Source organism: Canis lupus, chromosome 17 (genome assembly GCF_011100685.1).
Source record: "Canis lupus familiaris isolate Mischka breed German Shepherd chromosome 17, alternate assembly UU_Cfam_GSD_1.0, whole genome shotgun sequence".
In the NCBI taxonomy this organism is placed as follows: domain Eukaryota; kingdom Metazoa; phylum Chordata; class Mammalia; order Carnivora; family Canidae; genus Canis; species Canis lupus.
The window spans coordinates 35,448,919-35,465,042 of record NC_049238.1 but is presented as its reverse complement, the minus strand read 5'-3'; the positions used below and the strand labels follow the sequence as shown (position 1 = coordinate 35,465,042).

At 44.7% G+C, this 16,124-nt stretch overlaps 1 protein-coding gene across 4 annotated transcripts in view; it reads right to left on the bottom strand.

The window, feature by feature from the left end:
- Positions 1-15,501, bottom strand: part of ACOXL (acyl-CoA oxidase like) — a 348,079-nt gene extending 332,578 nt beyond the window's left edge. For 3 of the 4 annotated variants that reach the window (XM_038561423.1, XM_038561424.1, XM_038561426.1), the window contains exon 1: positions 15,251-15,499. In XM_038561423.1, coding sequence (XP_038417351.1) covers positions 15,251-15,375 — 125 coding nt within the window. In that variant the 5' untranslated portion in view covers positions 15,376-15,499. Of the gene's footprint in view, positions 1-15,250 lie in introns of all 4 variants that reach the window. The other variant, XM_038561425.1, reaches the window with a different exon arrangement.
- Between the last annotated feature and the right edge of the window lie 623 nt (positions 15,502-16,124).

Genomic DNA, 16,124 nt, shown 5'->3' with positions numbered 1-16,124 from the left:
ACTATATATTTGCTTGCGTATATGTTGTTGCTATTTTTTTATTCTCTTCTGGGACACACCATAAACTACTAACAGTGTTTACTTTTTGCATATGAGGGGCAGACGTGGGGGAAATGTGGCAAATGGAAAATAGTACTTTACCTTTTTATGTGTTCCAACTTCTGAAACATATTAAAATACCTTTTAAAAAGACTTTTTAAAAATATTATCGTTTTTAGATATTTTAAATTGTACATTTAAAGTGACCACTAGATGGCAATTGTTCTTCATTGATCTGCCACCATAAAGTATTCATGCAACAAAAAAATTAAAGCTAGGTGAAGAAGTCTTAGAAACTTCCTGAAAGCTTGAGCACCTGATTAGCTTAATAAGGATAAGTAAATTCTTAACACTTTTCAATAAAAAAGGTAACAATCTCTACAATGGGGAAAAAAAATCAGGATTTTAGGAACACTCCCCACTTCCCCGAGTTCTCTAAACCCTTACACAACATGAATATCTGCGTGTTTTCTATCTTTAAATATCAACCTCCACATTTAACAATTTTAATAGGCCATCTCAGATGCTATTTGTATAACAATGGGGTAGAAATCATAAACAATGTTTTTTTGGTATTTTAACATATATAATTTTTCTCTCTTCTCAAATCTATCTCCAATCTATAAGATTCGAGATATGAGGTGTAGACATCCAGCATGAGTAAAACACCTCTCTGAGAAGTCTCACATGTGTAATCAAGACCAAACTACAAGGTACTAACTACAAAATAAAAATAAATAAAAAATAAAAATCTAATCATAACACCTACTAGAATAGCTAAAGGAAATAATACTGACAATATCAAGTGTTTAGGAGGATGCTGAGCAATTGGACTGCTCCTTTGTTGGTGGTGGGAATAAAAAATGGTATGGACACTCTGGAGGAGTTTGACAGCATCTTTTGAAATTAAAGATAGATTTATATAACTCAGCAATCCCCCTCCCAGGTATTTACCCAAGAGAAATTAAATTCTCTGCTTACATGAACACTTATACATGAATGTTTATAGCAACTTTATTTGCAGTTGCCAAAAACTAGAAAGAATCCAAATGTCCCTCAACTAGGGACAAAGTGTGGTATAGCCATACAATGTGCTACTGAGTAATAAAAAGGAGTGAACTACTGGTACACACAACCACTTGAAGAGATCTCAAAGATTTTGTGTTGAGTAGGAAAAAAGTGAATTTCAAAAAATCACATATGGTGCCAACTTTATGACATTCTCAAAATGACAAATTATAGCAATGAAGAATACATCGGTGGTCACCAGTGGGTAGAGTAATGGGGAGAATCTGACTCTAATGGAGAAACCTAGGAAGTTTCCGTGGTGATGGAAGAGTTCCATGTCCTGATTGTGTTGGTGGCTACACAAAACTATATGCGTGAATGACACACACACATATGCACACACACACACACACACACATACACACAAATAGATGTCCTCTCAAAAGATGTGAACAAACATTTCACAAAAGAAGATATACAAATGGCCAATAAGCACACACAAAAAAAGTGCTCAGTGACACTAGTCACCATGGAGATGGAAATGAAAACCACAATGAGATACCACCATATACCCACCTGAATGGCTAAAAAAAAAATTTTAATAGCAAAATAATATGTTAACAAGAATGTAGAGCAACCAAAACTCCCATAATTTGTTGCGAACATATATAATGATCAATCATTTTGGGGAAAGGTCTGTCAGTCAATTTCTCATAAATTAAACATATACCTAACTTTATGATTTAACAATTATACTCCTAGATATTTACCGAAGAGAAACCAAATGCTCACAAAATTCTTATAGTAGAAGGTTCATATCACCTTTATTCATTATAGTCCCAAACTGGAAACAGCCCAAGTATCCATCACTAAGAGAACAGAGAAAGAAACCTGTTTAGTCATGGAAAAGAATACTGCTTAGCAATAATAATGAATGTACTAGTGATACACATACATGACATCTATTAAACCTAGAAAACATTATGCTGAGCTCTCTTGAATCACTTGCTCTTCAGGAAACCAGCAGCCATGATATGAGGACACCCAAGTAACTTTATCAAGAGGTCCACACAGGGAGAAACTGAGGCCTCCTGCCAACAGCCATGTGGGTGGACCATGTTGAGAGTGAATCTTTCAGCCACAGTTAAGCCTTTATATGACTTCAGACCTGACCAACAACATCCTACCTGCAACCTCATGACAGACCCAGAGCCACCTATCTAAGATGCTCTGAAATTCCTGACCCACAGAAACCAGGTGAGATAATACACATTACCGTTTATGATGCTAAATTTTGAGGTAATCTGTTACTTATCAATAGATAATACACATTGTATTATCAATAGATTATTGATTATCTATTATCAATAGATATCAAAATCAATAGATATAGATTATCAATAGATAATACAATATTGTATGACAATACCTTGTGTAGTCATGCCTACACACACACAACTGATGGGCATGAACTAGTATCTTACTTTTACACACTTTAATAAAAATGTAATATACCAAGAACAAGGCACAATTCATAAAATTATAGCCTAATGAATTCTCACAAGGAAAACACACCTGTACAATCCCTACCCAAGTCAAGGAGAATCACATTACATCTCCAGCACACAGAGTCACCCTTCTCCAGAATCTCAGCACACAGAGTCTCCCTATCAATCATTACTCCCTCTCTCCTGCCCACTGCTAGCTGCTCTCATGACTTGGAACTCTGTAAATTATTTTTGACTGCTTTTGAATATTTAAGAACTGGGATTAGACCTTATGTATTCTTTTGTGTCCCACTTCTTTTGCTCAACACGGCTAATAAGATTCATCTTTGGTGTCTACCGTAGCTGTAAATCATTCATTTTCACTGCTATAGAAGATTAAATTGAATTAGCATACCACCAAAAATATGCTGAGTGAACATACTGTGTGATTTCACATACATTAAATTCTAAAAGTGACAAAATTAAAACATAGTAGGAAAAAAACCAGAACAGTGGTTCCTCTGGGAGAGTTCCCATATACCCCTAAGCAAGTTTCCCCATATTGTTAACTTCTTACATAACCCTGGCGCGTTTGTCAAAACTAAGAAAGCAGCATTGGTTCATTACTATTCCCTAAAATCTAGACTTCATTCGAATTTTTGTACTTCTTCCACCAGTGTCCTGTTTCCATTCCAGAATCCCATCCAAGATGCCACACTGCGTTTTTTTGACATGATTTTTTTTAAAGATTTATTTATTTATTTATCATAGACAGAGAGAGAGAGAGACAGAGATACAGGAGGAGGGAGAAGCAAGCTCTATGCCGGGAGCCTGACATGGGACTCGATCCCAGGACTCCAGGATCGTGCCCTGGGCCAAAGGCAGGTGCTAAACCACTGAGCCACCCAGGGATCCCCCTGTTGATATGATTTTTTAGCATCCTCTGATTTGTGACAGTTCCTCAATCTTCCCATGTTTTTCATCACCTCAACACTTTTGAAAAGCATTGGTCATGTATTCTGTTGAATATCCCTCAGTTTGGCTTATCTGGTATTTCTCTCATGTCCAGACAGAGGTTATGGGTTTTTGGGAACTCTCTGTGTTATCTTCACAGTTTTTTTTTGTAAATTGAAAATTATTCCAAAATTAAAAGTCCATTTTGAAAAGAGATAAGAAAGAAGGCAACAGTATCAACAACAAAAAAGTTCTTTTGCATTTTTTGAAAAACCTTTTAAAAACCCAACCAATAAAAAACCACTTTAAAGAAGTGGTTTGTGTATTTTTTTTTCTCAAAATCAGTTTGGGTGTAATAGAAAGTGCATCTTCATACACCAAATTTGAATGCCTTCCTGATAAGAAATATCCATGGTGCCCAGTCTTGGACCATCATGTGATTCTAGGCAGCAACCATGTTGCTTGAATGAATTCGGACAAGAACTTGAAAATCAACTCTGGTTTCCCAGCATGGCTCTGCTTCAGTAACCTGTATCATCATCCTGGTCCCTTTTATAATTTTGCTTTAGGAGACATCTCCAGCTAGGCCCAGGATAAACTCCCCCTATCATATCAATCTCTTCTTGTTGAAAATGGCAAAAATCAAAATGCTCATCTTCATTAGAAAGTGAGGTACAACCTGGCTGCCAAGCACTCACACAAATGAAAGGAGGTGGTGAAGAACAGATCCCCTGAGGCAGTGAGCAGAGAAACCCTCGTCTTCTAGCAAATACCACAGCTACCTCACAACCTGACCTCCCACCTCCAGAGCCTCCGCCCACCCCTGTGAGCCCCTGCACAGCCTGGATGACCTAACCCTGAGTGGAAACAGAAACCATTGAATCATCCTGTGGTAACTGTCAAAGACTATGGGCTCTGAACCTACAAGGGTGACACAAAATACTAAGGGAGGGTTTTCTAAGCACTGCGGTTTTAATTGTAGCTGCGAAGTTCACTCAACCACAGAGATGTACACTTACTTCTGATTGGCAAAGTCTAGGCAAGTAGCTTGAGGAAGGCATGAAGATCGAGAGAAAGGAAGGAAGAGGAAGAAAAGATCCTCTCAGTCAGAGACAAAAGCCATCAGGAATCCCTGACAGGAGGAACTTCTAATCCACACACCACATCCTTGGCTTGCCAGGCAGTGACTGAACCTCTCAGTCCTCTCTTTCTGCCTTCCTTCCCCAGCTTGCATCAATCATCCCCGCCACCCTAAACACAAGGAACTCAAAACAAGTCAGGCCTGTTCCTACCCCACAGGAGCTCAGACTCTAGCCTAGAAGACACAAGGGTAGATGGAGGGTCCCCAAACAATGTGATACAATAAAATGCCACACATTATCATTAGCCCTCAGGAGGCCAGAGCCTGTTGTTGCCTCCCCAGGGATGGCATAGTTGTTTTCTGGAATAGAAAGCTTCCAGTTTCTATTTTACTATTCTGGTTTACTATTTTACTATTCAAGTAAGGGTGTTTACCCTTACTTGGTGCTGCAGGGGTTATGAGAAGGCAGAGGAGCAAGCACTTGGTCTCTCTGCACAATCCACTGAGAAGTGGGGTGTCTGTGGCAGGGAGAAGTCCTCAGGAGGGATGGAGCAGGGAGGGGATGTAAGGAGAAAGGGTGGAAGAGACTAGGAAGCAGAGGGAGAAATGTGGCCAGATGAGCAGAGGACAGAAACAGATAAAATCTCCCAAGACAAAAATACAAACTTTCAACAAATTCAGACAGGCTTCCTCACTAGGTAAAGGTATGTGTGGCAGACACTGCTGCTGACTCTTCCTCCCCACCCACCACCCTGACCCAACCCCAGGATTCTGAGGGTTCTAACATCCACTCAGCCAAAGGGGTGATTCCTGAAAGACCCAGGCTATCGTGGTGATCCCAACCTCCAGGACAGCATCTGGCGTAGAAATGAGACTTGATACTTCAAACATAGAGGGTTATATTTTTAGCATGCATGAAGCTGAAATAGCACAAGAGAGGTTAGCTGAGAAACAGAAATTAGTGTGCGGTGCCACTTAACTCAGTTTAACTGGAGGAGCCTAGAACTGTGGTCTACAGATATAACCAGGCCTTGGCTCTCTCCTAAGGCCATGCATTGCCCATGGAATGGTGGATTCTGCAATCAAGCCAGGCCTCGTGTTTCCTGTTGGTCAACCAAAGGGTGTTTTTGATAGAACACCAGTACACACAGGTTGCAGGGATCTAGAGTGGAAATCTCTCATCTTCAACAAGCACCCATTCAACTATGTAGGATGCACCCTCAGTGGGTCAAGCAATATGCACAGGAGCCAGGGGCCCCTGCTAGACCCTGAAAGCCTCCTGGCCACTCCTGTCCATTTACAAGTAAATGGGAACTGGGAAGGTAGACACCGAGATTCCCTCAGGGGCTAATTACAACTGAGACATCAAGGCCTGAGATTCATGAAGGGTTAAGAAGAGGTTAAGTCAGTACTCACCCATGGCAGCCAGGGAGCAGTGGGGGGAGCACGTGGGAAGGCGGGGACGCTGGGAGTCCACAGCCCTCTCAGTAAGCCCACAGATAGTGTCTAAATAACCAGAGGTTTCCACATGGTCCATAAAGTCATCGTTAAGAACAGAGAGACAAGGGCAGCCCGGGTGGCTCAGCGGTTTAGCGCCGCCTTCAGCCCAGGGTGTGATCCTGGGTGACCCAGGATCGAGTCCCATGTCCGGCTCCCTGCATGGAGCCTGCTTCTCCCTCTGCCTCATGTCTCTGCCTCTCTCTGTGTCTCTTATGAATAAATAAATAAAATCTTTTTTAAAAAAATGAACAGAAAGACAAGTAATCAGAGGCCGTTGCTTGGCTCAAATGTCATCACTTGTCCACAGTCATAATCATGTAAGACCTTTTCTCATCTCCTGGATTCAATTCACTGGCAAAGTGTTATTTATGGAGAGAGGACAGAGAATAAATGCTGTCAACTTTGACATTTTAAGTTAGTGATGGAGAGAAGTGAACTTAAAAAGACCAGAGATACTATCATAACTCGGCACAACACAAGGTGAATAAAAAATAAAAAATAAATATGCACCCTATTAGGAGGTTGCAGGAGAATCTCAACAGCTTTGCAGAGAGAGAAGGGGACAGAGGCTGGACAGACCAAAGTGGTGGGCAGCCATAGTCCATTATCCTCTTAGGCTCGGGGTCATTGCTGGGATTGAACTGCTCCCCGGACTATGGGAAGGTGCTCTGAGAGCAGCTCGCAGTTCAGAGATCTCACAACACAGTAAGAATGGGTTCAGTTAGAAACTGGGCTCAGGAATCCTCAGAAATTTCGACAGTTCCTCCTGAAGCAGTGAGGAATAAATGCCCATATGCCCTAATATCTTTACACAAACATTGGTCCCATGCACGTATAACATTTGCTTTTGCAATCAGTCAGCAAGTTCCTACCCAGAAAAGCCAAGATACTGCTCATCTTCAGATCAAAATCATGCCAACAAGGAGAGGGAAGCTCAACTTCTCATTTAAGGCAGAGTCGTGGCTTCCCAGGGCCTCTTCCATGACATTCTTCAATCCCTACAACCATCCAGAGACTAAGGGAAAAGCCAACAATGGGTGCCTAGCACCTTAGTCTGGCTGGCATGCATTTCCCCTTCTCTGAGCCCTATCACCCCACTTTTTCTTTAGCAGTCTCCCATTTGCTCCACCAACCACATGGTTCTCATTGATGGTCCCATGCCCCGGTGCCTACTTCAAGGAAAGCCAATGGCAGCAACCAGCTGGCTGGTGAGGGTGGCCTGGGCCAGGCTGGATGCCAAGTGAGACCCTCTCTTCCCACTTGGCTGCTGAGCCCAAAGCTCTGATGGCCACAAGGGGGACAGGACCTGTCTGGATGTGAAGAGAGCAGAGCCTGGGATTCCTGGCAGCATCTCCCATGAGCCTGAATTCCAGCCTCCATGCCTAGAGCCAATGCAAGCTGCATATTCCTCTCTACAACTAAAACAAGAGTGACTATCCATATGGGCCAGTCAAGAACTGGAGAGAAACTAACAGCAGACAAGCAATAGTAGTAACATATTGGCAGGTAGAAAGTGAACATGCAAGTGCACAGGTAGCTGACTTAGCAGAACAGATAATGGTAGGTTTATAAGGCTGAGAAGCCAACCAGCTAGTGCAACAGAACTCCACTAAGACTTGGGAATTGGAGGCTCTAGGCACCTCTGATGGCTCCAAGTCCCTGCCCAAGCCCATCAAAGCCTGGGGGTTCACTGTCAGGAGAATGAGGGCAACAGAGAGGCCCCACACCAAAAACAGAGAGGCCAGAGGGAGACCCCTCAGCCTCAGGCCCCACTTACCAATACACAGGGCTTAACCAAACCTCACAGATGGCCTGCATATCATGGGCAGCTTTGACAACTTCCCAGCAGATGACCATAAAGTGACTTGTTGTAACAAAATCAGAGTTAGCAAGTATTTTCCAGCAAATGGAAGTCAAACGTCTTGGGAGAGGAGTGTTTTCTAATCAGCCTAAAGTCACATAGGGAGGAGCACTGCTCACGATCACTTCTGGCAGCCAGGATTAGGACCTGCCTGTCCTTCATTCACCACCCACCATTCCTCGGGAAACCCAAAGAGTCATCTCTGGAGAAATTAACTCAGTCTAAAAACAGTTAAACTGATCTGCCACTGAAAAGACTATCCTTAGGATGAGGGAAGCTTGTGGCTGACACCCCTGCCTGTTTATAATCAGCATTTTACTTATTTACTTTGCTCCTATTATGAGCAAATGCCCAAGGTGAATTAGACATTTAAGGAAAGCCTCTAACACAAAAGAGAGAAGTCAAAAGTACAAATCCAAAAAAAAAAAAAAGGGGGGAGGGGAGAGGCAAAGGAAACAAAGCAGAGAACAGAAAAGAACATCTCAAAAAATAAGAGATTTTACAACAGAAAACAACAGGCGCTATTAAAAAAAGGAACAGGGGCACCTGGGTGGCTCAGTGGTTGAGTGTCTGCCTTCGGTTTAGAGTGTGATCCCAGGGCCCTGGGATCGAGTCCCGCATGGAGCTCCCCACAGACAGGGAGCCTGCTTCTCCCTCTGCCTGTGTCTCTGCCTTTCCCTCTGTGTCTCTCACGAGTAAATAAAATCTTTTTTTTTTAATCCCAAAAATATAATTCTCTCGTATTCTTTCTCAGGAAGCTATTAAATCTAAGACTATTCTGGTTATCCATAGTTGTGTAACAATGTACCCCAAAACCTAGCGGCTTAAAATAGCAATGCATTAATATTCTCATTATGCTTTATATCAGGAATTTGGACACACAGGAACAAGTAGGGATGGCTTGTCTCTCCCTCACAATGTCTGGGATCCCAGCTCAGATGACTTCACAGCTGGGAGCTAGAGCAGTTGGGAATGGGTTGGCAATTCTTTATCTCTCTCTCTGCAGCCTCTCTCCATGGACTAGTTTGGGTATCCTCACAACCTGGCAGCTACAGGCTAGTAGACCTTTTTACGTGGTAGCTCCAGATGTCAGGAGACAGGAAATGAAAGGTACCAGTCTCTTCAGAGCTGAGTCCTGAAACTGGCACACTGTAACTACAGCCATATCCTGTTGGCCAAAGCAGTCACAAAGCCACCCAGATTCAAGGAGAGAGAACACAATCACACCTCTCAGCAAGAGTAGCATTAAGGAATTTGTGGCCACCTCCATTCCCCCAGAAAGGGTAACCGAGAAAGAAAGCCTGGGAAAAGTGACTTGACTACAGAGGAGATGCAGAGAAAATTCTCAACACTGAAGAGAGGTGTAGAAAGCCAGTCCAGGGACGCCTGGGTGACTCAGCGGTTGAGCGTCTGCCTTCAGCTCAGGTCATGATCCCGGGGTCCTGGGATTGAGTCCTGCATTGGGCTCCCCATAGGGAGCCCACTTCTCCCTCTCTCTGTGGGTCTCTCATGAATAAATAAATAAAATCAAAGAAAGAAAGAAAGAAAGAAAGAAAGAAAGAAAGAAAGAAAGAAAGAAAGAGAAAGAAAGAAAGCTAGTCCACATGGAAGCCCCAATAGGAGGTCTCCAGGATAATTGTGCTCTTTGTGGGGTTTGGGGGGTGGGAGGGGGCATGGAAGGGGAACTGCCAATTACCTGACTGGTTTGACCAGGTTGAGAGGAGTGTAATAGTTCTATCCCAAAGTGTGGGGTCAGTGAGTGATAAGTTTATAGAAAACAGCAATTGAGTAAAGGGGGAAACTGCTATCTCCAAGGAAAATAAAAAGTTGTAAAAGAAAGGTAATGAAATGGGATATGTCAAGGGGCATGGCTGGTAATAATATTTATAGAGTCATAACAATGTGAACACTGGATACTGATTTAAATAAAAATGGTGACATGCTAATATTCAGAGACTAGGGAAAGAAAGTGGTGCAATAGTGAGAATCTTCCCTTTCTATTATAGTGAGTCAAGAAGTGGCCGTTTGAGCATGTTTATTTAGGAATATGGAGGTCGATAACATAAGAATCTGGTGAAACAATCTGGTTCTCTGCTTTATTGTGATTACTGGGACACACACCTCACCCATGAGTCTCCATCCATGAGAAAGACACACTGCAGTGGTGGGAAACGTGAAGAGAATGTGTAAGATTACTACCAGAAATAGATGGAAGAGTAGGCTCAGAGCCTGATCGACAAAACAACCACTGCATTTTGAGAAGGAAAGATACCTCCTACTCCATTCTCTGTGCCTTCTCCTGCAGGGGCAATGATTCCATCTCCCCCTAGTCTCCAGGTCCTCCTTGCCATGTATGATGCCAGCACCTCCTATGGGGGTCCCTGCCATGATGCCAAAGATGGGCCCTCCTCCTCCTGGAATGATGCCAGTGATGGGACCTGCTCCTGAAATGAGGCTGCCAATGGGAGGCCACATGCCAATGATGCCAGGGCCCCCTGTAATGAGATTTCCCACCTGCCTGCCTGCCCTGTGATGGTGCCCACTCAGTCAATAATGACTCGACCAGACAGATTAGGAGAGATGGGAATCATTTATGCCCATTTTATATTACTTGTTCTATTTCACCAGATCGCAGTGCTATGACTCTGGGTGTTTTCTAACTACATGAAAAAGGAAGACTTGCTCCCTCTTCCTATTCAAAGAGGGAATAATTTTGGCAGGGGAGTAGTGGGACTTAAAAAAAAAAGCAATTTTCATTTGTATTATGAAATGTGAAAGTAAAATTGTGAACTGTTTAAGTTTTTTAAAAAAGAATGTTCATACATCACACCAACGAAAATAAGAATCAAATTGTAAAAGAATAAGCAGTAGAATAAAATAAACAGCACGATCCTCTTTATAGAAAGACATAACGTTCACGTCTATATGAACTCATAGAAAAATAGAAAAAGAAGCAGGAAAAAACCCTACAACACACTGAAGTATGAAAAGTGGTTGGGGGATCAAATGTCCATCTATGGATGAATGGAAAAACAAAATGTGGTATACCCTCACAATGCAGCATTATTCAGCCTTAAAAAGAAATGAGATTCTGACATGTACTATGACATGGATGGACCTTGAGAACATTACCCTAAGTGAAATGAGCCAAATGCCAATGCCAATACCCTAAGTGAAATGAGTCAAATGCCAACAACAAATATTGTATGATTCCACTTATATGAGTTTCCCTGAACAGTCAAGAGAGAGAAAATAGAAATAGGTGGTTGCCAGGGGCTGGCAGGGAGGGAGGATTGGGGCACTGTTGTTTAATGGGTACAGAATTTCTATCTGGGAAAATGAAGAAGTTCTGGAGATGATAGTGGTGGTTGCACAGGAAATGAGTGTACTTCATGCCACAGAGCTGTATACTTAACAATTATTAAAGTGGTAAATTTGATCATATGTACATTTTACTACAGTGAACAAAGTAGTTGGGGAGGGGATGATGTAGGAAAGCTTAAGGTTTTCTATATTATTTGGCTTTTTACAATAAGAACGTCTTCATGAATACTTGCATATGTGAATAAGATTTAGGGGAAAAACCATCAACCATCAGGAGGAGAAAATGTGCATTGTTCTAATAAAGGAAAGCCAAAGAAGTAGAGAGAAAGCAGGGGTGATGGGAGCCAGCACAGCAAAACCAGGGAGGGGAGCCTCATAGCAGGGCAGGGAGAAGGTCTTAGGATACCAACCATATCAAATGGGCTTTGTAGATTGTTTTCTTGAGGATGTGTGCCATGCCTTTACATGTGCACACCAATCCACCAGCCTGGCCCTTAGGAAAGGGCTCTAGTTTGCCAAGAAAAAAACTCAAAAATATTTTAAAAGCTTGTCTCATTTCAGATGTTGCTTTTAAGCATTCCCTGCAAACCCCAGTGGGGAACCCTGAGTCTCCCCAAATCCTCCTGCTGTCACATCAAACAGGGTGCTGTCACATGGCCCTCAATAACCAGGGCAAAATCCCCAGGACCTGGGGGACTCTTTAACAGAATGGAAGTGTGGAATCACTCTGGTAAGCCAGACTTTAGGAGAGAAGGCAAGCCATTCCTTAGGAGGGGAACCTGGACTGTGCTCACACCATACCTGGGAGCAGAGTGTCCACAGTAAACCCGAGCTGAGGAGGTAGCCATTATGTGTGCGGAAATTACACAATCTTTGTTCTTTTGGCAGAAAACTATTTCGTGGCCTCTCATGTCGTGGGAGTGCCTGACCCTGTGCAAACTTCCCACTGTACACACACAGCACTCACAGAACCTTGTGGCCACAAACCCCACCCCACCCCACAACACCCACTTTAACTTCAAAGGCCTGGGGAGGAAGACTAGTCACAGGAGATGCAACATTGCCTCAGTGAACCAGTGAATGGAGAAATTTTATTTCTGGTCTCCTATGGAGCGTTCTATTCCAGCAGAATGTTAAAACACCAAGAAATCAGGATCAGTGTCTTCTAACACATGATAAGATCAAATCTGAGAGTACAGTGTGACCTATCAAATAGGTATCAGAATCTTGAATCACTTGGGGAAAACGATATGAAATTTAGTCTAGCCTCTTGTTACAACTCCAAATTTATGAAATCAATAAACAAGCACTGGAAAGAATGGAAAAGTGTTAAGATAATGGAGGTTTTTTTTTTTTTTCTTTTTTGGTGCTTTTTTGGTGAGTTTTTTTGTGGGGGGTGGGCAGGGCAGGGGGATTGGTGTCACAGCACAGCCAGCATCACTGAACACCTATTCATCAGTTTCTCATCTCAGCTGTTTAACCTAGCAGCACAGATACTATCCCCATCCTGTGGGTGAGCAAACGTCAGCTCAGTAAGGTAGAATGACTTGATGGTGAGCATAGGGGAAATAAGCTACCCGCTGGCTTTCCGACGTGCTGGTGTGCCTCTCCCTCGATGCCTATGCAAGTTGTGCAATTCACAAGGAAGTACCTTTTGCTTGGCCCAGGTCATCAGTTAGAATATTAGAATTCTGTTCCCTATTTTAAACTGCAGTTCCCTAAATTGCAAAGGGCAAAGAGATGACAGCCCAGGAACTACACTCAGAAGACGGAGAAATACAGGAACAGATTTGTGTTAAGATGTGATACAGGGCTATGGCAGAAAGAAGTATAACTCAAAGGACCTCTTTGCACTCTTAAGAACTACTAAGGCCTCCACACAAAAACCGGCACACAGATGTTTCTAGTAGCTTTATTCATAACTGCCAAAACTCGGAAGCAGCCAAGATGCCCTTCAGTAGGTGAACGTAGAAATAAACTGTGGCTCATCCAGACGATGAAATATTATTCGGCACTAAAAAGAAAGGAGCTATCAGGCCGCAAAAAGGCATAGAGGAAGCTTCAACGCATATTACTAAGTGAAAGAAGCTAATCTGAAAAGACTATATACTGTATGACTCCAGCCATGTGATATTCTGGAAAAGGCAAAACCGTAGAGGAAAAAGTTCAATGGTTGCCAGGGGTGAATTGTGGGAAAAGATGAATAAGCAAAGCACAGATCTTTAGGGCAGTGAAAATGCTCTGTATAATACACCATAATGATGTATGCATGTCACTGTATATTTGTCCAAAACCATAGAATGGACAGTGCCAAGAGTGAGCCCTAATGTAACTAGGGACTTGGGGTGATCATGATGTTCAATCTTGGTAAAAGAAAAATGTATCATTCTGGTGGGTGATGTTGATAATGAGGGAGACTATGCATGTGTGGGGGTAGGCAGTATATGGAAAATCTCTATACTTTTAATTTTGCTGTAAACCTAAATTGGCTCTAGAAAAAAAATAAACCCAAAAAAATTATTGAGGCCCCCAAATATTTATTGATATACCATATTAGAAATTATGACAAAATATTTGAATATATATTATCATTTGAAAATAACTAATAAACTCATTATTTTCAATGAGAAAACTATATTTTCCAACCCTTCCCCCAAAAAAATTAGTGATAAGAGTGGGCATTATTCTGCATTTTTACAAATCCCTTTAATTGGAGGAATTAATAGAAGAAGGCTGACTTTTCATGTCTGATTCTGCATTTAATCTATTGGGATATCATATAGGGGAATGGGAATGAAAAGGCCAATAACATGTTAGTATCATTATAAAATTGGTTTTAACTTTGAATCTCCTGAAACGGTCTTGGGTGCCCCTGGACCATACTTTGAGAACCACGACATAAATGAATTATGTATGAAGCAGAGGGAAAGAGAAGCAGGGAAGACATTCCAGGACACAGCTTGGTCTTACACATTTCACTTTTCACCTCCCCTAAATCCACCCCCTTCCAGGGCACGAACCCTGACTTCTGCAAGGGCAAGGCATCTCTCAGCCTCAGCCCAGCTCATTCTTGAGCGATAAGCTAAACGTGGGCTGACTGGGCACGGGCTAACAAGTTAATCCTCCTTTGCAACACACTGGCGTTTAATTAATTAAGTCTTAAGCCAAAAATAAGGGTGGGCTCTCCAGACTGCCCGCGAAGGGGTCAGCTGCCCAGCAGAGCACAGGAGAAAGAGCCCCAGGGGGACACACATGCTGAGTTCTGGTCCTGACGGCTGGTCACTGAGTACTCCTCTCCATGTGTAAACTTGAGAAGCACCAGCCCCTCTGCCCACTTCTCAGGGCTGTCGTGGCCTCAAATGACCTAGACTTGAGCCCCCCTTACAACCAAAGTCCCCCCACTGCATTGCAGCTGTGCACTCGGCACCCCGCGCCCCCGCCCCCGTGCTCTTCGGTGGCCTCTGCGAGCCTGCCCCACCCCGGACATCCAGATATGTCCTGTGCAGGGCCAGTCCATCCCCGTGCCGGGAGAATGTGCGCTCTTCCGGGCAGGCACCACGGGGCCGACGCTGTCCTGCGGGCTCCCGCGCACCTGCTCGGGCGCACCTGCTCGTGGTCCGCCGTCCACGCCCACCGCATCCCAGTCTGTCTGCCCCTTCTCCCACCACCCGGTGTGGGACGCGAGAGGCGGGCGCTCCAGCAACTGAGGTCCAGGAGCAGAGCCCCACCCTCCAGCCGCGAGTCCCGGGGGAGCACCTCGCCTGCCGCTGCGGGGCCCAGCCCTGCGCCCCGACTCTGGGCGGAGGGAGCTGGGCGGGCGGAGGCCACCCTCCCTGCGGGCGCGTTAAGTGGGCGGCCGTGGGCGGGCCCGCACCTCTGGGGAGGAGAGTCCTCATCTGCACGGGGGAGGGGGCGCTGCCTCGCCCTGGCCGGGAGCGCCCGGAGCGCGCGGTGACCGAGGGGACACGGCCAGCCGGCCCGGCGGCGACACGGTACCTGTGGCGGAAGAGCGGGCTGCAGCCCAGGAGCGTGCTGAGCTCGTTCTTGAGGCTCCAGAACTCGCCGTCCAGGTAGCGGTGCAGGGACGAGTCCCCGAGCCCCGGGACGGGGGTCGGCTCCATCGCGCAGCAGTGCCTGTGGCTTTGCTTGGGGGCCCCGGAGCCACTTCCCTCCGCGCCTCCGCCCCGCTGCCCGCACGTGGGCCCCGGGCGAGCGCGCTCTCTTATCCGCGAGCGCTGCGGAGCCTGTCTCCTCCCTCCTCATCTTCTTGTCCCCTCCCCCGCCCCCGACACTGCTTCCTGGGCACAAGGGACAAGCTGTCCAGGAAGTCGGGGCTCCTATCGTGGTCTCCTCTCGCCCTCCCCAGGAAGCTCAGTCTACTGCCTTGCCCTGGAACTTTAGTTTCTACCACTCATGTCCTATACTCCATGGTGCCTCCAGTCTGTGGGCGCACAAGAAGCAAGTGTTAGAACCCTAGAGAGAGAGTTGGTCAGGTGGATGTGGGCACGGGAAGTCCTGGCTGCTCAGAGCCAAGACATTTTACTCAGCAGATCTTGCATGCCAGCCTCTTAGCCGATTCCCGGGATGCAAGACGGTTTGGTCCCACTCAGGCTCCGGCTCAGCTGCAGCTCAGCTCGATTCCCTGCTGCCCCCAAACTGGGCATTACAGTGAACTTTAATACGATTTGTAATCTGGGGGTAGCCCAGGCCTGCAGCCACTGCAGGGCAGAGTAGTTGGGAGATGCAGACAGGACACTGAACATGAACACTAAACTCATCTCCCAGGCCCCCTCCTTTTGTTGTGGGGAGTAGGAAACTTAGTGGTGATTCCTTATCCCTTTCCTCTGCAGAACTCTCACATATTGTATTG